Genomic DNA, 22,519 nt, shown 5'->3' on the forward strand with positions numbered 1-22,519 from the left:
ATACATGGTGTTTGTAGAGTGTTGTTCAAACATTAATGCTTCCCTGTCTGGATGGTAGTGTTCTTTCTCATTTTACAGATGTGGGAAATGGGTGAAGAGTACCTAGAATTTGCTTTCTTTTAGAAACTCCACCTGTCCGCCCACTGAAGTGAATCCTATTTGCAGGGCAGCGCTCATTGCTGGAGTGAGGGGTTGCAATTTGTACTTACATGTGCTAGCTGAAGTTAGTGTAACCTGCCAGTTTGCCCAAGCAAATCAGTGGCAGATCCAAGATTATTGTTTGAGAGTTCCTGGCTCCCAGTTCCATGCATAAGCCATCAGAACATGCAAAATGGTGTCTTAATGTTATTTAATTAGACCAACTATCAGAACATTTAGCAAGGTCTCTGATGGTATTTAGGAACGTTGGATAAAATCCTGGCCCCATGGAAGTCAATGGGAGTTTTGTCATTGAACTCTCAATGGAGCCAAGATTTCATCCCTTGTCTCTTAAATTACTGAACCAAGCACAAACTCGTTTATTTTAAAGAGAGAAAGTGAGTTTTTTCCATTTTTAAATAGTTCTCTCTCTTCTGTTCTTATCTTTGATCTTGCCAGATGTGTAGGCATGCAGGTGTGGTAGCCCAATCTGGCCCCATGTGAAAAGAGATGCTACCATAAATAGTATAAGAAAGCAGGCATAGAATTGAAAAAACAATTGACAAATATCTGCAATACACTAAGGTGACCAAATAATAAGCCTGTGGTGTATCAAACTGCTTGTTGGATCAGTGTTCGTAAACTATGCCAGTTTTTGCCTGTGTATATCGGCTATTCTTTCAAATTCATGAACCTGCATGCAGCCTGTGTTTTGAAATGGAAGTTTGACAAAGTAGAGCTAAAATATTGAACTTTACACAGTCTGAAATGGATTCTGTAACTTTTTAAAATTTTAATTAAAAAAAACCTCCCTGCCCCTTCCTATCAAAGGAAGAAAACCATAACACCCCAACTTGACCCACCTTCTCAGAAAAAATCCTAGTAAATAGACCCCATGACTTCCCCAGATATTTAAGAGACTTGGCCTTATTCAGACCTTGGAAAATGGAACTGATTTAAAAAAAAAAGTTTTCATTGTTCTGGTAGATTAATATAGATTTAAAATATTATAGGAAGACTCTGTGTTGTGACGGGTGTTCTATTATAAATCTGATAAACAGTGTGTCATATTAACTAGTGTAGTGTAAATAAAATATCCTGTCATGATGAGCATCTGTAATGGCAATGTTGAGGTAGCATTGGGAAGATCTATAACGGTAAGCATTCTAAGAACAGGAAGTCTCTTTCTGTTCTGTTGTCCTTTAATTTCATTATAAAAATTAATGCATGTATTTGAGCTGGGGAACCTGTTTCTGTCCAACATTCATTTTCTTTTCTCCAGCCTCTTTAATTTAAGCCTTGGCCATCAGGCTTAACTCTGACTTTTGTTTATTTTTTAGCATTGGATACCTGAATGTTATTGAAAGGAAGCAAACATGCAGTGAATGTCACTTGAATTAGCATTTTGTAGCCAAAGGCCCTTCCTCCTTTCCTATTGGTTTAACCCATGTTAATATTGAAACTTATATCTTTCTTCAAAGCATCTGTCACTCAAATTCCAAGTGATTTAGAAAATAAAAGCTTTTTGGGTGAAACTGTAATCACTAAAGTTCTGACTGCTTTTGGTACATTTGTGAAGATCTCATGGTGCTACTTCTAAGAATTTTCTCTCTTTGTGGCACTGTAGTGCAAGAGTTATATAGCTGCCTGACCTACTCTAATCCAGAGGTTACATAAGACCATTGAAATCAGCAATATCACTTATTTTGGGATCTCTTTTGGGATATTGGAAATATTAGTATTTTTATAACTGTTACAAGATATCCTTAACTGAATAACATCATAGAGTAGATAAGTTCCTTCATATAAAAAGTTGGTAGAATATTAAAAGATAGGTGAACTGAACCAAAATGTGGCTCATAAAATATTTTCAAACTTGGGTGCCTAAAGTTAGGCACCTAAATTAATGGCAGATTATTTTTTCTTCTTCCACAGAAGCTGAACTGGAGGTAGTTCACTTTTGAAAAACAAGCCACTTAAGTGCCCAAATATTGATTTGAGTGACTAAAATTTGAAAATGCTGGCCCAAGTGACTTGCCCAAGGTCACATAGTAAACACTTTGCTGAACTGAGAGTAGAAAACTGGTAATTGGGATTCCTGGGTTCTGCTTTAATCATTCAAAACATTCCCTCTCACGCAAAATACAAATATTTCTTTTTGTCCCACTATACTCTGCCCGTTCCTCAGCAATTTCACAAAGAAATCTGCTCCTTTTAAAGCACTTCAAGAAAAAAAATCGGTCTGTAAAAAATGTAGTTCTTTAACTTTAAAAAAAATCTCTCCCATTGTTATCTGCTAACATCTGTTTTTACAGCTCATTTAGAAGTGTGTGTTCCTTTAGCTGTTTGGCATCTATAATTTTAATAAGCCTGTTGGCAAGGGTTAAGAAAGATCTCTCAAATCACTGGGTGTTTCTATTTGGCAATCCAGTATTTAGAGACAGAGCAGCCCTATAGCTCAATAGGAGTCTAGCAGAAAATAAGCATGTACCCCTGAATCTAGTAGAGTAAGGACTTTTCCCATACTCTGTACTATCTTTCGTAGTTTGATTATTGCTGTGTTTTTTTTTTTTTTTTAACTGTGATATCTTTGTAGTTTCTGCAAACTTAATGTGAAAATATTGCTGGAAGAGAAGGATAATTCTTAAATAAGTTCACAAATTTCTTTATGATGAGTAAAACAGTGATCTGATCTTGCCAGAAAATTGATATGACCACATATCAGAACTCTTGTTATATCAGAGTCTGGATCTGCCCTCTGATATGCATTCATTGTTCTCATTAAAATCAGTGGAAGCTGCATGCGAGTATTCAAATGATGAACTAATCACACAGAAAAATGAAGAGAATGGGCCAGATTCTTTCCTGCAACCGCACTGTGCTTGGCGGACGGAGAGGCATGGGGTTTCAGGGAGCTGGTTTCGGCTCCCTGATTCTTGTAGACTCACAGACTTTAAGGCCAGAAGGGACCATTGTGATCATCTAGCCTGACCTCCTGCACACTGCAGGCCACAGAACTTTACTCCAATGATAGATCTATAACCTCTGGCTCAATTACTGAAACCCTCAAATTATGATTTAAAGACTTCGAGTTTCAGAGAATACACCTTTTACTCTAATTCAAACCAGCAAGTGACCTATGTCCCATGGTGCAGAGGAAAACGAAGAACCCCCATGGTCTCTGCCAGTCTGACCTGGGGGAAAATTCCCGACCCCAAATATGGTGATCGGTTAGGGCCTGAGCATGTCTGCAAGACCCACTGGGCTGACACTGGGGAAAGAATTCACTGTAGAACTCAGAGCCTGTCCCATCTATGGCCATTGGAGATGTTTGCAAGATATTCTGATAACCGGTCTGAATAAGTACCAATGGCGAGGGCCCTATCAAATTCATGGTCCATTTTGATCAATTTCACGGCCAGAGGGTGTTAAAATTGGTCAGTTTCACGTGTTCAGACTCTTACATCTGAAATTTGAGTGTGTGACTGTGGGGCTCCCTTTTCTGGAAGCGGGGACTCACAGCTGGGGTGCTCTCAGCAGCAGGGGGAGATTGGACCCACATCCAAAAACCTCCTCTAGCTACAGGAACCTTTGGGGCCCAGCACTGGAGCTTCCTGCAGCAGGGGCATGCACTCAGAGGTGGGTCTGATCTCCCCCTGAGAGTGGCCGTGTAGGAGAAGGACAAGTCCTGTCCCTCCCCAGCCCGGCAGGGACTTGCAGCTAGGACCCCCCATCTGGGGTGCTCCCCACAGCAAGGGGAAGATCAGATTTCATCGGGAAGGGCTTATTTCACAGTCCGTGGCACGTGTGTGGGTGGGTATTGGGGCTCCTATGGATGATATGGCAAGGAACCAACCCCCCTTCCTTATAGCCCACTGTAACCCTCCTATGGGGTGGGGAGGAGGAGTGCATGGTAAGGTCCCAGCAATGGGTTGGCTGGAGGACCTGGATGGAAAATGAAGGGGGGGGGTTGGTGGAAGCCCCAGGTAGTTATGTGAATGATCATGGTGTTGTCTGCACTGCAGACTTTTATCTGCTGGGTAGTCCCAGACATCTAATAATAAAGTTGTGGCCTGATTAAATCCATATCAAGAGTCTCCTGTCCTTCTTTCGTTATAGCTGGTTAATGGGGCTGGGTTAGATAATTATTTAATGACAACAGACGTTGAGATTCAAAACGTTAAAGCTTTATAACCATTAAAACACAAATTGTCAACATCACCTATCAAAATATACAAAGTAAATATTTTTTTAAACTCTAAGTTCTCAAAGAACAATTTTCTTTGCTTATCTGTAAATTTTGATTATTATCGATGGAAATATTTTTTTATTGATTTGTGTGTGTGTTTAGTGAAATCCAAGCCTACGTATTAAATATTTCCAACTGATAAATTTCATAGACACGCTGCAGACTTTGACTCTGTCTTATCCTTTTAGTATGAGATATGGTATAGGACACCTTTTGGTATTAACAGAGATCTTCAAACTGTCAGCTATAAAAGGACTCTAAACTGCAAAAAGCCAGTGCATAGTGTCTGATATGTTCCTGTTGACCTCAATGGGATCAATTCCCAATGACATCAAAGAGTAGAACTGGGTTCCAAATTAAGCAGAACAAAAATAACTAACAACTTAATTACAACTTATTTTCTTCAAATATAGCAAGTTAAATAAGCTTCCTGGGAGTTTTAGTTTTTTCTAGTAAACTAGAAAGGGAAAAGTCACTTCAACTAGATTAAGAAAACGGACAAGTAAATTTCAAATCATAGTAACTCAAAGGCAATTTTTCTGCAACCTATGAAGGAAACTTACAGTTTCTTTTGCTATGAGGGTAAACTATGGAACTTTCAGGCCAGGTCAGTTTTTTTTTGAGTCAAAGTTGTAGGGTAGCAAAGAGGGTTTTGTAATGGAAATTAGTTAACTATGGATATGCTAACACACTTATGTAAAGTATAACATCATGTATCTAATTTTCTGCACTTTTAAATTCTCTACATGTATCATGATTATCAGTCATGATTTATTAATAAAACTAGATTAAATATTTACAAACCTTTTATTATAGCTTGCATGTTCATTTCAGATTAGAAAAAGGCCCATTGGGAGCAAATTTAAAACCTAGGTTACAGCAGAATATTCTCAAACCTTTTGAATAGATCTACTGAAAACTGACTGTTCTGTATCCAGTGTTAATTTAGCATACTAGTACAACCCCAGAGAATTAACATCATTCAGTCTAGAGTTCTGTTGCTGTTCCTTTATAACTCCCTCCAGCAGTTTTTCCATTTCTCTGGTGTGTGAAATGATCCAACAAAATTCTGTCAACCACGTGACACTGCTTTTTTGTTACTTTGCATAAGAGTCGCATATATGGCATATACTTACTTTTAGTGGGTTTTTTCCCCATGAATGATTTAAAATGATTGAAATTCTGGAAACTGCTGGGCTTTCTTTGCATTTATTATCTTAAAGAGTAGGGCATACGTATTCTACAAGCCATATGCTGTCAATATTGTAACAAGAGGCTCTTATAAAATTTCCCTTCCATAACCACAAAGCCTAGAGTGTTTGGGCTTCAAGAGAGGGAGGAAGGACTAGATAATCTATTAATTTGTTTTCCTATTTAAACATTTAAAATGATTCCAATAACCTGAGGTGGTAGGGAGGCAACATCACAAAGCAAGTTAACTAATATTGACGTACACTTTTTCTGCAAATTCTCCTGAAAATTAGTCGAGTATATTACTAGAATATCACCGCATACAATTTGTGTCTGTAGGGAAGCCCAGTTCCTCCTATTGGGTACATTCTACAGGGTGGGGTGGGGGGTGGTTGTGTGTGTGGTGGTTTTTTTTTTTTTTTTTTTTTGTGAGCCCCAGGAATGTAATATTCTGCAGAGATAATTAAGCAGTATGTAGAAAGGGAGCTCTGAGAGGGAGAGAAATCTCTCCAACTCTCCCTTCAGTTTGAGTTAGCAGAATTTTTAACAAGGGATTCTTGAGGCCCTCTACCTAGCATATCACTGGTTTACATTGGAGTCAATTGGACAGGTAGATTATATTTGAAACCCAATTAGCACTGCTTCAGACAAGAAATTGTCAGTTTGGAGAATGTATGGAATAGTTGAACAATCTGTTTAACATAAAACCCTAAATCACAATGTCTTTCTCTCTTTTCCCTCCGCCCCCCGTCCCCTTCAGGTGAAAGTTATGTATGTGCATCCAATGAACCATATCGCAAAGTTGATTATACCAAGAATGTCAATCCAAACTGGTCTGTGAATATTAAGACTGGGTCTGCTCGATCCTTGACATCTCTGACATCGATGAAAAGTGAAATGAAGGAGAGTAAAGATTTCATTAAACCCAAACTGGTGACTGTTATTCGGAGTGGAGTGAAGCCACGGAAAGCTGTGAGAATTCTGCTGAATAAAAAGACTGCTCATTCCTTTGAACAGGTTTTGACTGACATCACAGAAGCCATTAAGTTAGATTCAGGCATTGTCAAGAGACTTGTAACACTAGATGGGAAGCAGGTAAGAGAACAAACCATCTTGGGTATTGAATATTGGGTACAAATTAAGCTGCCTCTACTTTTATATTCTGTCATCATTTTCAGTTTTTGTTAACATCTAAGTTCTACCCTGCTTATCAATATTATATTGTAACAGTGATTAATTTTTCCAAAATCCTCCTTTATCATCCCAGAAAAGTAGGTTTGCTATTCCTCAACCAGCAGATATAATCACAATTTGGGAAGCTGGAATGGGGAAAAGGAAAAATTCGGGAGAGTACAGCCAATCCAGGCTTCCTGTCATCCTCAGCTCACTTGTTTCCTATCTCCAGTAAATGACTGCTTCGACCTACAGGATATTATAGTAGAAATTCACTAGTTAGTAGTGTGTGCATGTGGGAGGGGCGCCCTCAGGGAAAATGAAAATATCTTCTTGTAGTCTTGCTACCTCCTCCCCCTGCTTATTTATTTCACCTACCTGTTACCTCTTGTCTTTGACTTTGCAGGGGCTTTGGGTCTTTTTTGTTTGTTTGTACAGTGTCTGAAGTCCTATTGCGCTAATCTATTTCAGGCTGTTAGCCATTTCTATAATATAGATTATTAAAACTCCAGGGCACATTTATGACCTCAGCATATTAGCGATAGGGATGGGGACATTATGGGTAGTGATATTCTTACTGTGGACTGAGGAGAATCTTCAGTTCTTGGCCCTCTGTGGCACTTGGGAATGCTCTGAAACAGGGCAAAACACATTTGGCTGCTGCAGTAACTCTTCCTCATGCTCCTGGGAAGTGGGTATGGTCAGGCTATGATTGGAGTGGTAGTGAGGAGGAAGCAGTAAGTGTTCTCAGGCAGGGTAGGCAAACTTCTAGAAAAGCTTTCTCTTCTAATCTGCTGCTTTATTCCTCTGCTGCAGACCTGAGGAGAGCTGTCACTGTTACCTCTTCATTACTGTGCAGTTTTTCAACTGTGGAGAAGAGTAAAGATGGCAACTGCTCTGTTAAGGGAGGGAGATTCAGAATGTTACCCCAGCACAGACTGAGAACTGCCCTACAGGGCAGTAATGTATTTAGATGGCTGGGGACAGTGATATCAGTAACTTCATGCTGAAATTCTGCTTCTTTATATGCATCTCCCTTTCCAAAATGAAGCTGTGGAAGCAGATATTTTTACACAACCTGCTCATAAAAGCTGTCTCTTCTCCTTCCCTGTTCCCGCCCCCACAATATACATAAAGCATGGAGTAAACTAAGGTCCTTGGCTGATATAATTGAATTTGAGTAGGCTTTGCTCTATTGACAGAACTATCCTTCACAGTGCAGCGTTTGTTTTGTTTTTTCCACTTGTACATAGGGACAAAGGCAGCACTGAGCCCAAATGCCACTTAACCAATTCCTGACTTCTTTGCAGGTGCTGAATTAGATTGGCTCATCATGCATTTGAGGAAGAAGAGGTGGGGGGGAAGGAGTAAGTTTAGAGTAACTAGCTGTTTCCCAACAGGCAATGGTTCCTTCATTTCATGCTGTAGCAGTGTTTCTGCAAGCCTCAATTATTCTTTCTAGTGAGGAAAATAGCCTGTTGCCTAGCTCTAGTTCCACCTTAGACATATTCCTGGTGATTAGCTAATAGTGTGGGTGGCTGCACAGGTAACCCTATGGGGGCTCGGTCTTCAGGCACACTGATTAGCAGAAAGACTCCTTTGCTTTGACAGGTAACTGTTCCACCTTCCTAGAGGGGAGATTTGCTTCTGCCTTTCCTGCAGTAATGGCCTGACTCAAACTCCTATAACGCTATGTGCATACAGGTTTTTGTTTTTTGTTTGTCCTTTGCTGGTATACATAGAGGTTGGCACCAAGGGCATTTGTATGGTTTGGTAGATGGAAAGGTGCTTTGGTTCCAATTAGCAGTTGATGGAGATTTCTGAGCCCATTTTCCCTAATGTGGTAATTACTTATTCTTCCAAATTTGCTAGGAAGGCAATTCTTTTGTGTTGATGTCCTATTGCTGGCAAAACTTGAAAGGCAACTTTAAAAAAAGGCATTTTGTAGTTGTAAAATGTAACTGCTGTTGTGGTTTTTGTTTTGTTTTTGTTTTGTTTTCTTATCTGCTAGAAAATACTCTACTAACCCTTCTGGCCTCTCAACAATTAAGAAAAGTATAACTTGTGCTCTGCTAATTTGGAATTGATATAGGATGTTTGTTTTAAGTTAAGACATTCAGATATTAGTTGCAAAATAATAATTTTCCACACAACATTCCTCTTCATTTCAAAAGGAATCCTTAGTTCACTTGTTAATTTGTTTTATTTTCAGTTGAGAGATTTACACTCTGAGGGGGAAAGATTATTAAATTAGTGATCTTTTGAATAAACCTTCCATTTAATTTCAAGCAGTACATTGGAAAGAAAAGTCTCAAAATAATTGTCTAATATTTTTTATCTACACATCAGACTGTTATTCTTTTATTATAGCAACAACATGCCTATAGTTATGCATAGAGAAAAGCATTTTCTTGAGATTTGTGTATTATGAGAGTTATCTATTTTAAGCCATAATTTATAACATCCAATTAAATGTTCTTCATTCCTTTAAACACCAATGACCTGTAGTTATAACAATAAGATCTGGACTTTTAGATTGTTAGATTCTGTTGAGAGTTGAACAACTAGTTCCTGTTTCCCAGATTCTGACAGGGCAGCAGTGCAAGACAAAATGCTCTGGTAAAAGTACCCTGGCCTAGACTTTCTTTTCCTCTATTCTGGAGGATTTGCTGGATGTCTTCCTACAACCAGAGTGAGAGCTGTTTTTTTTTTTTTTTCTTTTTAATTCGTTTCTGGAATCCCTCCTTCCTACTCTGAAGTGAGGCTAGGCAGACTAAACTTTGTTTAGAAAGTTAATCCTCTGTGCCCCAAATAAAGGATGGAGTGTTTAGATCTTGTTAAAGGAGCTTAAAGTAGTTGCCAGCACAGACTGGATATTGCCCTACAGGTCAGTAATGTATTCAGATGACTGGGGACAGTAACCTTCTGCTGAAATTGTTTCCTTATATGTTCAAGAAAGCACATTCTGTTGCCAGCTGCATGGTATAGAAATAGAAAGCACACATTGGTCACATAATGGACATAAAATATTGTTTGTCCATCCTCATCTTGACTCACCTCTCTTTCTTTCTCCTTCGTACCAACTGCTTGGTGGTTTTTATTAACAATATTATTGGGAATTTCCATAACAATTCAACAAGACTAAAAAGTTGGGATCCTCCCCCAAAAGGTTGTCAGTACAGTATAACAAATTGTACTGACTGAAAGAACATGCCTCAAACAATAGGTAATCCTCTTAGCTCACGCTTGGTCCCTGAAAACCAATGTTATCTAGGTAGTTATCTCCATGCTGCTGAGTTGAAACAAATTCTCTTCAATGTTCTTTTAGGCCAGCTCCACATAAAGGTCCCATAATTTTTTAAACGAGTGTTAAGTGACGCTCTGTATGCAAATAAATGTTTCTAGTGGGAGGCTTGTCTTGGGGAATTTATGAAGAAGGCCAAATGTACCCATTAAAACAGCCTTGTTGATGTGAGATTAGGCAGCTTTTCTTGATGTCAGCAAGAAATGGATAGGCAAGAGCAAGAGAAGTAGGATTAGCAGTACAATTGGTATCCAAGATCTGTTCCTTCATTTCTCATCATCTGGTTTCGCCAGAGAATCTGAGAACTCCAGTATAATTCCCATCTGACTTGGGATCGATGCTTTGGCACAAAGCCTAATAAATAACCTTTCAGTTTACAGAACGTAGTGTAAAATGATTATTTTCTAGCTTTATAAAAATAATGGTGCCTTATGAGAGGGGAAAAAATGAGAATTTATAATGTTACGTTTGCGAATGTAATTTCAGCGAATACTGGTTACCTATGGGTGGGGAGGGAGCTGAACTAATGATAGTGCAGGGCTGTTTCTGTAAGACATTAATTTTTCAGTTTAAAAATAAACCTTTTTAATCATCAGTAATGCTTACAATGAAGAAACTAGGCATAAGTTAATATGCGTACCGCTGTAGTGACTCTCATCCCCTCTGTATTTTAAGCATATTTTAATTGCACTGTTACATTGCTGTCAGACATTTTACTGCAGGTGTTAGAAATTACTATAATAGAGATTTGCCTCCACATTAGCTGGCATTGTACATACTCAAAAGCTATTGAAAATTGGAACGCCCCCTCCCCATAAAAAGAGTGCTTTATTTTTCCTCTTACGTTTCAGGCTCTAAGCCAGTGTTGCCAACTCTCTCAGATTTATTGTGAATACTGTAGTACAGTTTTGGCCCCCTGCTTCAGGCGGACTCATGAAGATTCAATTTTGGAGGAACTGAGAGAGAGAGATGGAGAAACTCCCCCTCACATTGTCCTGTAGGCTAGGGCAATTTCAGTAAACTGGAAGCCCAGAGACCACAAGTTTTAGTCCCAGCTCTTTCACTGATTGCTAAGAGTTGTGAAGGGCACAGAAATAGTGTGGTGATGATGGACCCTCATGTGGCTACTGTGGTGGTGGTAACTCTCTCTCATCCATTTTGCAGATAGATGATTGCAAGCTTAGCTTTCATGTAAGAGGTGCTGCTGCTTGCCTGAGTGGCGAGGGAGACTCCCAGTCTGAATATGATCCAAGCAATCTTAATGCAGTTTCATCACTGTGAACCTGCCGCAAGAGAAGCTGGGCACACAGTCACACTTGTGGCTTCTCTGGCTGGTTGATTGCTCCATGAGGAGACGAAGGTGTCTGCCTGAAGACAAGGCAATAGTAGATGTATGTAAAGTGGTGTGGGAGTTAGCCTGCAGAAGAAACACTGTTGGGCCAGGAGAAAAATCTTGAGAGCTTGTGATTGGTCACTCTGCCTGATTGGTTCAAAAAGCAGAAAACGTGGAGAGAGAGTGTTTTCCATTTAAAAAGTTAATCATTTTTGTCAGTGTTTTATTACTACAATAACACATTTAAAAATTGAAGGATAATGGGCCAAAGCTTGCTATTGAAATTGTGCCACAGTAACTTGCGACAGTGTCTGCTATAGTGCTTTTTTTTTTTCTTTTTTGTTCACATTTGATAAAATAATCTGTTCTTTCACAAAAACTGACCAAAGCACCACCACTTATGTAGCACGGAGTTGCTATTTAAACAGTTCAGTTTGTACTTCAAACAGTGACATTTTATGGCTAATTGTTTGAGAGATGTTTAGTTTAGTTTTATTAATATTCCAGAGCCTATCTTAATGACAATTGCTTTAATGACAGCAATTTAAGTAGTGATTTGCAGAAATGGACTTAGTAGCTAGCATGGTAAATGAAAGGCATGTGATTATGGTCTGCCACCTGCCATTCTAAGATGAAATCACAGAGCTGGGAATCTAAACCTTGGGAATTTGTTGAGTACCACTGGCTTTGACCATTAACAGATAATTAGTCTGGTAAAACCTTTGGAATTTCTCCTGCAGCTGTCCTATGTCAGATTAGGATTGGTGTCAACTGCTGACTGTCAGATTCTTAAAGGGCCCTAATTAGAACCTTTCCACCAGTAGGGAAGCCTGCCCCTGACTGGGACTTGAACCTTGTGCTGTCAGCTCTTACTAAGCCTCCCTTTGAGCTATTAGCTACTTGGAACATGTATCACTTGTCCATGAAAGTTGCATTCCTTGTGGCCATCACCTCAGCCACGACGGTAGATAAATTGGGAGCCCTAATGGTGGATCCCCCATGCACTATATTCCAGAAGGACAAAGTCTCATTACAGCTACATCCCCAAGGTGGCTTCAGAGTTCTGCATAAACCAACCTATGCACTTACCTGCTCTTCACCCCTTCCTTCCCAAACTGCATGAGTCGGAGAGATGAGAAGGCTTCATTCCCTTGATGTACATCATGTTCTCACCTTCTATCTGCAAAGGACAAGACTGATTTGAAAATCTCCCAGACTTTGCTGCCATAGCTGGACCTCAGACTCTTTCTGCTATCTCCTCTGAGAGGATCTCGAAGTGGATCATGGGTTGTATCTTACTCTATCAATTGTCTCACATTCCTCCCCAATAAGGAGCAAGTGCTCATGCTACAAGAGCACAAGCAACATCGATAGCATCACTTCAGGAAGTGCCTTTGTTTGACATTTCTAAGGCAGCTATGTAGACTTCCATCCATATGTTCATGAGACATTATACTCTAGAACTGGACTCCACTGCTGGCGCATCCTCTGGGACAGCAGTCCTTTATCTGGCTCTGCAACCTGCATCCTTGCACCCTCTGCTACTTGAGTACTGCTTATTAGTCACCCACAGTGCAATACACCTAAGGACCAACACTCAAAGAGGAGGAGGAAGTTACTTATCCTGTAGTAAGTGGAGGTTCTTTGAGAAGTGTGGTTCCCTCTCTGTATTCCGCTACCCACCCTCCTTCCTCTCTGCTTCAGACCTTGCTTGGATTTGCGGTAAAGAAGGAACTGGAGAGGCGGTCAGCCCACACTGTCCTTTTATCATTTTGTTTGGAGGCACAAGGAGATCCAGGGCTTGTGCAGGCAAACAGATACTGCTTTCAAAATTCTTTGATTCTGGGCACATGAAGCATATGCATACCCCACAGAGGCATTCAGATAGGGACCACACATCTCAAAAAGCTCCAGTTACTACAAGGTAAGTAACTTCTTCCCTCCCCGCTTTCTGTCACCACTGCTACACACACAAACAAAAAGTTAGTGAGACATTATGGTGAGCGGGTGGTTGTGGGATTTTTTTGTGATTGGTTTTTAAGTTATAAGTGTTCAAAATTCAGGTAGGGTTCCCAAAGTAACTGTAATGTAGCCTGTTTGTGAGTTTTACAGTAGTCTGTGTTTGGTAACTTTATGAATTAATATTATTTATAATATAAGAACTGTGGTTGTGTAATGGTTGCTGTGGACACTGTATCTTTGAATAGCCTGACTTTTGTGTATGATGTTCTCCTGGGAGGGAAGGGGGGAACAAATCTGCAAGATTAATTTATTTGAATTTGCAATTACTGTACATTACAGTGAAAGAAACACATGTTGAGACTCAGAATCAGATGCATTGAGGAGTTTTTTGTTTGTGGGTGTTTTTTTAAATCTTCTTGAATCATCCATCAGTCTTACAATTTGTAAGAGAACATCAGCAGTCTACACTAGATTCTGCACAGAGGGTACAAGGTGTATAGATTATGCCAATATGAATCTTGACCTCTGCGCATCCGTGTGTTTTAAATTGCTAGAAAGTTTGTCACCCTCTTTTAATGCCTAATTAAGAGAATAATTTGTACAGTCAACCATTCTATTTATGTTCAGTAAAAATAATTCGTAATGAAAATCAGTTGGAAAATGATTTCCTAACTATTTTTTATCTTAGTGTACATCAAAAGCATTAGGTGGAGATTCTCCAAGGCAAAATTGAGAGTTTGGCATCAAACTCCTACTAAAAGGCAATGGGAGTTCAGTGAACAACTCTTACTTATGCCTTTGAAAATGTTCTGCCTTGTGCTCATAAGGAATAAGTCCAGGGCAAGTTTCTGAAGTTTTAAAGAAGCAATTTCTGTCATATTATGTAAAAAAAATTTTAAATGTCTGAAAATCTTTCTAACTGGTGTTTTTAACAAAAAAACAAAACAAAAAAAAAAACCCAAAAAACAACCGCTTATGTTTGAATAGCTAAAAATATTAGTCGCTGCTAGTGCTGCAACAACCATGCAGATATTTTTAGCAAGCTAGCTTCAGCTGAGCTAATGTGAGTGTGTCTACCCACATTGCGAATCGCATCTCCCAGCTGCAATGTAGGCCTACCCCCAGGCTAAAACTGGAGAAAGCTAGGCAAGGAAAGGACTTTTCTTAAGGTGCCTCTTACAGCTTTAAAAACATACTTGTGCAAGGAGGGAACAGACTAGAAGAACAACTCTTAGACCTACAATGACAACATAAGAATGGCCAAACTCAGTCAGACCAATGGTCCCGATAGCCCAGTATCCTGTCTTCCAACAGTGGCTGATGCCAGATGCTTCGGAGGGAATGAACAGAACAGGGCAATTTATCAAGTGATTCATCCCTTGTCATTCAGTCAGAGGTTTAGGGATACCCAGAGCATGGGGTACTGTGTCCCTGACCATCTTGGATAATAGCCACTGATGGGCCTATTCTCCATGAATTTATCTAATTTTTTTTAAACCAGTTTATACTTTTGATCTTCACAGCATCCCTGGCAATGAGTGACTACTGATGAATATTGAGCCATGACGACTCCAAAATCTCTTTGTTGAGATATATCTCCTGAAAGGAGAAATGTTCAGAGGAGATAGGGTGCCCTTAAAATATTTTAAGGGTACTCTGTTTCTCTAAAGGGAAGAATTGGGATTCTGAAAACCAAGATGTATTTTATTTTATTTATTGAAAAAATTGCGGGGAGGACCCCAAATACCTAAAAGTGAAGAATCTGTTGAATGAAGAAAGGACCCAAAAGAATAGGGAAAATGCATTAGGTGCAAACTAGATTGTAAGATCTTAGGAGCAGAGACTGCAGCTTTCAATCTTTTTGTTCAGCACTTTTTACAAGGGTGCCCTGTTTCTGATTGGGACCTGAGTGTTACTACAAACAGTAAATGGGAAGAATCTTTTTCCTCCTACTCACTTATTCCTCACCTGTAAGCATCAGCATTTATTAATCTGGTTAGATTTAAAAGAAATGAGCTCCAAGCAGGGCTGTATTTTTGTCAGGGTATGTTTAGGGAAAGGTCGTCATAACAATGTCAAGTCATACAAACCATGGTAAAAATTAAACATACTGTAGTTTGCTATAAAATAACTGACTTACGCAGAATTTACTTGTATCCTGGAAGGTGGAGCATAGCAATTTTGTATACCTCTTACACGTTGAAACCTCCTGTTTTGATTTAATCTCAGTGCATCAGTGTTGCTCAGCTGTTGCTCTTGGTGGTTTTATCATGCATCAGTAAAAGCATCTGATGTCCGAGCCTATTTCTCTTACTGGCAACGGTGAACAATACTTTTCAAAATACTGTGTGCTTTTGTTTGGATGTAATGTGGAAGAAAGTTAAACTGGGCTGTTTGTATACAGTGTGTATTACACAGTATTCATAAATGAATGTGCACATACTTGAATATTTATTTTGGGGTTGGTTAAAACATCAGTATTATGAGAATATTGCAGTTGTGATTTTAATGTGGAAAGATTTCTTGTTTTTAAATTGCAATAGATTATGAAACTATTGTATTCCAGTTAGAGCAAATACACACCATTACATTGTACTGCATGGGGAAGACTTCTTTTAGGCTTATTTCCCACTGGAGTCAATGGGAGTTGTACTTCCCTGCTCCAGGGCTGAATTTGGCACATCATGTTTAATGTTAGTAAAGCATGAAGTAATTGCATTTCCAGTAATTGTAAACCATATTTTCTTGATATAGATTCATAGATTCTAGGACTGGAAGGGACCTCGAGAGATCATCGAGTCCAGTCCCCTGCCCGCATGGCAGGACCAAATACTGTCTAGACCATCCCTGATAGATATTTATCTAACCTACTCTTAAATATCTCCAGAGATGGAGATTCCACAACCTCCCTAGGCAGTTTATTCCAGTGTTTAACCACCCTGATAGTTAGGAACTTTTTCCTAATGTCCAACCTAGACCTCCCTTGCTGCAGTTTAAGCCCATTGCTTCTTGTTCTATCCTCAGAGGCTAAGGTGAACAAGTTTTCTCCCTCCTCCTTATGACACCCTTTTAGATACCTGAAAACTGCTATCATGTCCCCTCTCAGTCTTCTCTTTTCCAAACTAAACAAACCCAATTCTTTCAGCCTTCCTTCATAGGTCATGTTCTCAAGACCTTTAATCATTCTTGTTGCTCTTCTCTGGACCCTTTCCAATTTCTCCACATTTCTTGAAATGCGGTGCCCAGAACTGGACACAATACTCCAGCTGAGGCCTAACCAGAGCAGAGTAGAGCGGAAGAATGACTTCTCGTGTCTTACTCACAACACACCTGTTAATACATCCCAGAATCATGTTTGCTTTTTTTGCAACAGCATCACACTGTTGACTCATATTTAGCTTGTGGTCCACTATAACCCCTAGATCCCTTTCTGCCGTACTCCTTCCTAGACAGTATCTTCCCATTCTGTATGTGTGAAACTGATTTTTTCTTCCTAAGTGGAGCACTTTGCATTTGTCTTTGTTAAACTTCATCCTGTTTAACTCAGACCATTTCTCCAATTTGTCCAGATCATTTTGAATTATGACCCTGTCCTCCAAATGGAGGACATGAGAAGGGCAACATGAAATAGACTAAATGAACTGTCGGGATGTTTCTTTTATAGGACATCTATTGTACAGTTTTATCCAAAGCTGAAACAGTTTCACCAAGTACAGCATATTCTGCTTCACCTCCAAATATTGGTAAACAAATCTCAAAAATCACTTTTGCATCGTGTAGATAGGGGGATTGATTTTCTACAGTGCAATCATCCTATCTTCCTGTGTAAGGACTGTAGGGTGGCAAATGCTACTGACAAAGGGAACAAGGATTTTTTTTCCTTTCTACAGTGATTCTACTTGAATGTGTCTCCCAGGGGCTCTCTTCGATTTTTCACCTAGTTGCTCTGTTTATTATGATAGTCAAATAATCTCATTTTAATCACATGCCATGTTTATTGAGCAGCACAGTATTTCATACAGACATTCTTCTATTTCAAGTGCTAAAAGTCATCAGATTTTTAAAAACAGAATTGTATTGAATACTTGGTCATGCAGTATGTATATTCCTGTATGGATTACTGCAAAGACTGCGAGTAATCCCAGGGTCTTGTTTTGTACTAATTGTTTGGGTAAAAGTGTTTTTACTGTATTTATACTATGTTTCCAAAAACCACACAAAATGAATCTGTTTCTGTAAATCATTGGCCTCTGCCCAAGGGTTCCACAAGATTTACAAGGTACTTAGGCCTTGGCTACACTGGCGCTGTACCAGCGCTGCAACTTGCTGCGCTCAGGGGTGTGAAAACGCCCCCCCGCCCCGAGCGCAGCGAGTACAGCGCTGTAAAGCACGAGTGTAATCAGAGCCTGCAGCGCTGCAAGCTATTCCCCTCGGAGAGGTGGAGTACTGGCGGCATGACTACACTCGCGCTTCACAGCGCTGCCGCGGCAGTGCTGGGAAGTCCTGAGTGTAGCCAAGGCCTTAGGTGACATTTGGTGACTTTATTTGCATTCTCCATTATGTGAGTAATGGTGAGCAAAGCCCTGAATGAATTAAATGTAAAATACTCCATGTCCTACTTTCTAGTTTCTTTTGAATTCAGTGCAGTTTTCTGTGCCACTTCTGAGACCACTTTCCCTCTTTTTCCCGCCCCCCCCCCCCCCCCCTCCAGCTCTTGACCCTTCATTAGTAAGCTTTTGCAGTGTTCTGTGATGCGTAGCGTGGTGCTCGGCTTCCAGAAGAATCCCGCCTTTGTAATGTGTTTCAGCTCTGCAAGACCCTTGGTCTGTCTTCTTGGTACAGGCACCTTTGCCATCAAAAAGATGTGATCATCCTGTCTAGCTGAGGTTGCCAACTTTGTGGTGTTCAGTTCATTGTAGAATTTGTACAGCAGTCCCTATTACCCGAAGCAACAATTTCAGCAGCCCCACTTTCCCTCTTTTTGATATTGTTTTGTCATAATAAAGGGCAATAAAAGTCCTGAAAAAAGAATCACCTCATGGAAAGTTATTTATTAGCACCATTTTATTCATTAGTTACCAACAGTGATATTGGAAGGGAAAAATTCATGTTCTCATATAGAAGCTGTTAGTGTGTATGCATATGGTTGGAACTGGTATGTTCATTTGAATGACTGGATGCTAGAATTGGCTGGACACAAAATGGTGGGTGTCGTCTTCTCTCCCCCCGCCCCCTCAGAACATCATAATGGCCATACTGGGTCAGATCAATAGTCCACCTAGCCCAGGATCTTGTTTTCGGACAGTGGCCAATGATGCCTTAGAGGGAATGAACAGAACAGGGCAACCATCAAGTGATCCATCCTTTGTCGTCCAGTCCCAGCATCTGGTAGTCAGAGGCTTAGGGACGCCGAGAGCATGGGGTTGCATCCATGACCATCTTGGCTAATAGCCATTGATGGTCCTATCCTTCATGAATTTATCTAATTCTTTTTATGAACCCAATTATAGTTTTGATCTTTACAGCATCCCTTGGGAACGAATTCCACAGGTTGATTTTGCATTGTGTGAAGTACTTCCTTTAGTTTGTTTTAAACCTGCTGTCTATTAATTTCAATGGGTGACCCCTGGTTCTTGTGTTATGTGAAGGGGGAAATAACATTTCCTTATTCACTTTTTCCACACTTGCCATGATTTTATAGACCTCTATCATAACCCCCCTTAATCATCTCTTTTCCAGGCTGAATAGTCAGTCTCTTTAATCTCTCCTCATATGGAAGCTGTTCCAGACCCTTAATCATTTTGTTGCCCTTCTCTGTACCTTTTCCATTTCTCATATATCATTTTTGAGATGGGGTGACCAGAACTGCATGCTGGATTCAAGGTGTGGGCCTACCATAGATTTATATAGTGGCATTAAGATATTTACTGTCTTAACTATCCCTTTCCTACTGTTCTGTTAGCTTTTTTGACTGCTGCTGCACATTGAGCAGATGTTTTCAGAGAACTATACACAATGACTCCAAGATCTTTCTTGATTGGTAACAGCCAATTTAGACCCCATCATTTTGTATGTACAGTTGGAATTATATTTTTCCAATATGTATTAATTCACATTTATCAACACTGAATTTTATCTGCCATTTTGTTGTCCAGTCACCCAGTTCTTTGAGATCCCCTTTTAACTCTTAGTTAAATCTCAAGAAGACTACAATCTTGAGTAATTTTGTATCCTCTACAAACTTTGCCACCTCATTGTTTATCCCTTTTTCCTTTCTTCTTTCCTTTGCAATTCCATAAACAGATTTTTTTTTTTTTGTGGGGGGTCAAGTTGGGGGTGGCCAACCTATGGCCTGCGGGCCATACACAGTCTACAGATCAGAAGGCCTGTGACCTGCTTCAACACAGTATAGTAATGGCCGAATCATTAGCATTTTGTCGTCATGTTTACATCATTTTAGTTTAGTTATGTGTTCTTTACTGTTTCTTCCTATTTTTTTTTTATAATTCTGATACATGTTTTAAGCAATGATTTTTGTTTCTTTTTAAATAGACAAAACTGTACATAGAAACAACCTATCTAAATACATATGACACAGAATATGTGCTTGGGTTTATGTGGCCTTCCTGTGTAATAAGGTTGAACACCTGTGCAAAAATGTTTTTCCCATGAACAGCGAAATCAAAATATGCTCTTCTCTTCGGTTCTGCATAATTTCCTGTTAAGGATATGTAAAATAAAATGTGCAAAATGATACTCTATGCAGTTTAGTTGTAGCTGTGTTCGTTCTAAATAGCATGGTTTACCTTGCATTTTTCTGTGATGCTGAGAGTACCTTTCCCAGACCTGCCAACGAGCTCTGTGTGGCTTGAAAGCTTGTCTCTCTCACCAACAGAAGTTGGTCCAATAAAAGATATTACCTCATCCAAACTGATACTGGACTTTCAGGAATTTTTTGGAAAACGTTCACCATAGTTGTTTGTTTTGCATATAAAACAATGTATACAAATCTATATTACAAGAAAGTTAAGGTTGCAAAAATTAGGAAATGCCAGGATTAAGGTTGCCCGTGCAACCTTAATTTGGGCTTCTGAATTGAATAGATGCTTAATAAGTTAGCACCATCCATCCTGTACTGAACTGAATGAGAGTGTTCTGGAAAAAGTAGTATGTGATTATGTAATTAAAGACTGTCGTCATACATACATGCAAGGAGCCAAATTAAGGTTGCAACTGAGCCTGAGAGAGGCTTGAGGATGTTCAATGAAGACAGAATCTTTAGAGAGTTTGACTGATATAACTATAGCAACTCTGCTGAGCATGTGCAAACTGTGATTTCTCCCCCCTCCCCCCATAGTTTATAATTTAGATAAATTTGGGCAGATTTTCACAGGGATGACAAAAGGCACATCCCTGACAACAAGGTTACCCCCTCTGCCAGATTTCAAGTCCCTGCTACAAAGCATGGGGATGCTGGAGCACTTCAAATAAAAGATCTCAATTTTTTTTTAACATTGGAAAAACAATGTTTTTCATTAGACTTGTTCTCTGAAGCAAATAAAGTGTTTAGGCTAGAAATTAAATTAAAAAAAAATCAGCTGGAGGCATACATCCAGCATGGAAAATTTCAGACTGAATGCTTAAAGTTTGGCAAACTTATTAGAAAGTGAAAACAGGATTTTGTAAAGGGAAGTGGCAGCCAATCTTAATTACAGGTGGTGCTGCTTGTGTATAGTGTGATGTATGTTGCTGGATAATAACTGCTTCTTTCTCTTGCTCCATTCAAGATGTGTTTATAAATTCTTGCCATGTCAGTTATGTTCAGCTATTGACCAGGCAGCATCAGTTTCTCACAGCATAAACTTTTCTTGTTTTCCTCTGTAATCCAGTTTTGAAACATGCTCTTTAAAGTAATGCACTTTCACGCCACAGGCAGCAGTTTTGGTTTCTGGAAGTTGTAATTAAGTGCATGACAATTCCATAGTGGGCAGACAACCATATGCAAAGCTCTTGTGGGACACCTCACTAACCCATCCACCAGAGGGTTGTGATGGAGCTTTTGAGGGGCTTGATCCAAAGCCCATTGAAATCAATATGAGTTTGGCCAGTGACTTCAGTGGAATTTGGATCAGACCCGTGAAGACCCTGGGAATATAAGGTCCCACAGAAATCAGTTTTTTGTTTTGGAGGTGGGTTGTACTTCACTTAGTTTAATTTCTGTGCTTAGTTAGGTTGGGCAAAGGGAGGATGCACTAATAAACCTCATGAAACAATACATTAGTATAGCTTTTACTTTAATAGAAGTATTTTCATTTTTGCTTTTAAAGCAAACAGTCTGACGCTTCCAAAACTTAATGCTGGATATAAGCCAGGATTCATGGTAAAATCCTTGACTTGGGCAAATGATTGTGAGAATTCGTTTGTGAAGAGCTGAATGACAAAATACATTGATAAGGGAGGGGACTCTGTGATGCATGCCTGAGGATAGATGCATTTGAATAGAGTGCTGTCATCGTATGCTAAAATTAGTCCAATTTGCATTTATAATGTTGATCTGCTAACAGAAATAACTAACAGTCATGGATACGTGTTGTTGTTTTTTTTTTTTTTTTTTTTTTTTAAAGAGAAGAGGAAAAATATTGAATAAAACAAGCTTCCAAGGGGAGATCATGTGGAGAGAAGATGAAATAGATTTATTTTTTAAAATCGCACAATTTGATAACAGCAAGGGACTCCAAAATTTGTTACACCACTGCATCTGTAAGTAGGTTGGAAATCTGGGTATATAATATAAAATAATTGTTAATCATACTCCCCTTTAACCTGACTTTCTTTACTGATGCACAAGTCAAGACTTCGATTTTTCAGAAAGCAATGTGCAAACTCAGGGCTGCTGTATTTATTTAAATCCTGAACTTTAAGGTGCACAGCCAAATTAAAAAAATGCACCTACTGTTACCAGTAACACCTCAGATTACTGCAAGTGAAGTAGATCAGGGGAAACATGAACTTTCCTTCTGTTTTCAGTGTGTTTACTTTCTGCATTTGCCAGCATTTTGTGTAATAATTTTCACCATTTCCCCTTTATAGTCAGTTGGGCCCTGATCCTGCAAGGGGAACCTATATAGGTCGGCCCTATTGAATTCATTGTGGCTCAGCACTGGCATAG

General features: G+C 39.4%; 1 protein-coding gene across 5 annotated transcripts in view; it reads left to right on the plus strand.

Moving 5' to 3' along the window:
• The window catches only part of DCLK2 (doublecortin like kinase 2), a 136,092-nt gene that overhangs the window by 12,489 nt on the left and 101,084 nt on the right, over positions 1-22,519 (plus strand). For all 5 annotated transcript variants that reach the window (XR_003899762.1, XR_003899763.1, XM_026647845.2 and 2 more), the window contains exon 2: positions 6,339-6,673. Coding sequence is in view for 3 of the 5 variants with exons in the window: in XM_026647845.2 (XP_026503630.1) it covers positions 6,339-6,673 (335 nt within the window). In the remaining 2 variants the exon portion in view is untranslated. The remainder of the gene's footprint in view (positions 1-6,338; positions 6,674-22,519) is intronic.

The sequence above is a fragment of the Terrapene carolina genome, unplaced genomic scaffold, assembly GCF_002925995.2.
Source record: "Terrapene carolina triunguis isolate 2854851 unplaced genomic scaffold, T_m_triunguis-2.0 Scaffold66, whole genome shotgun sequence".
NCBI classification, from domain to species: Eukaryota; Metazoa; Chordata; order Testudines; family Emydidae; genus Terrapene; species Terrapene triunguis.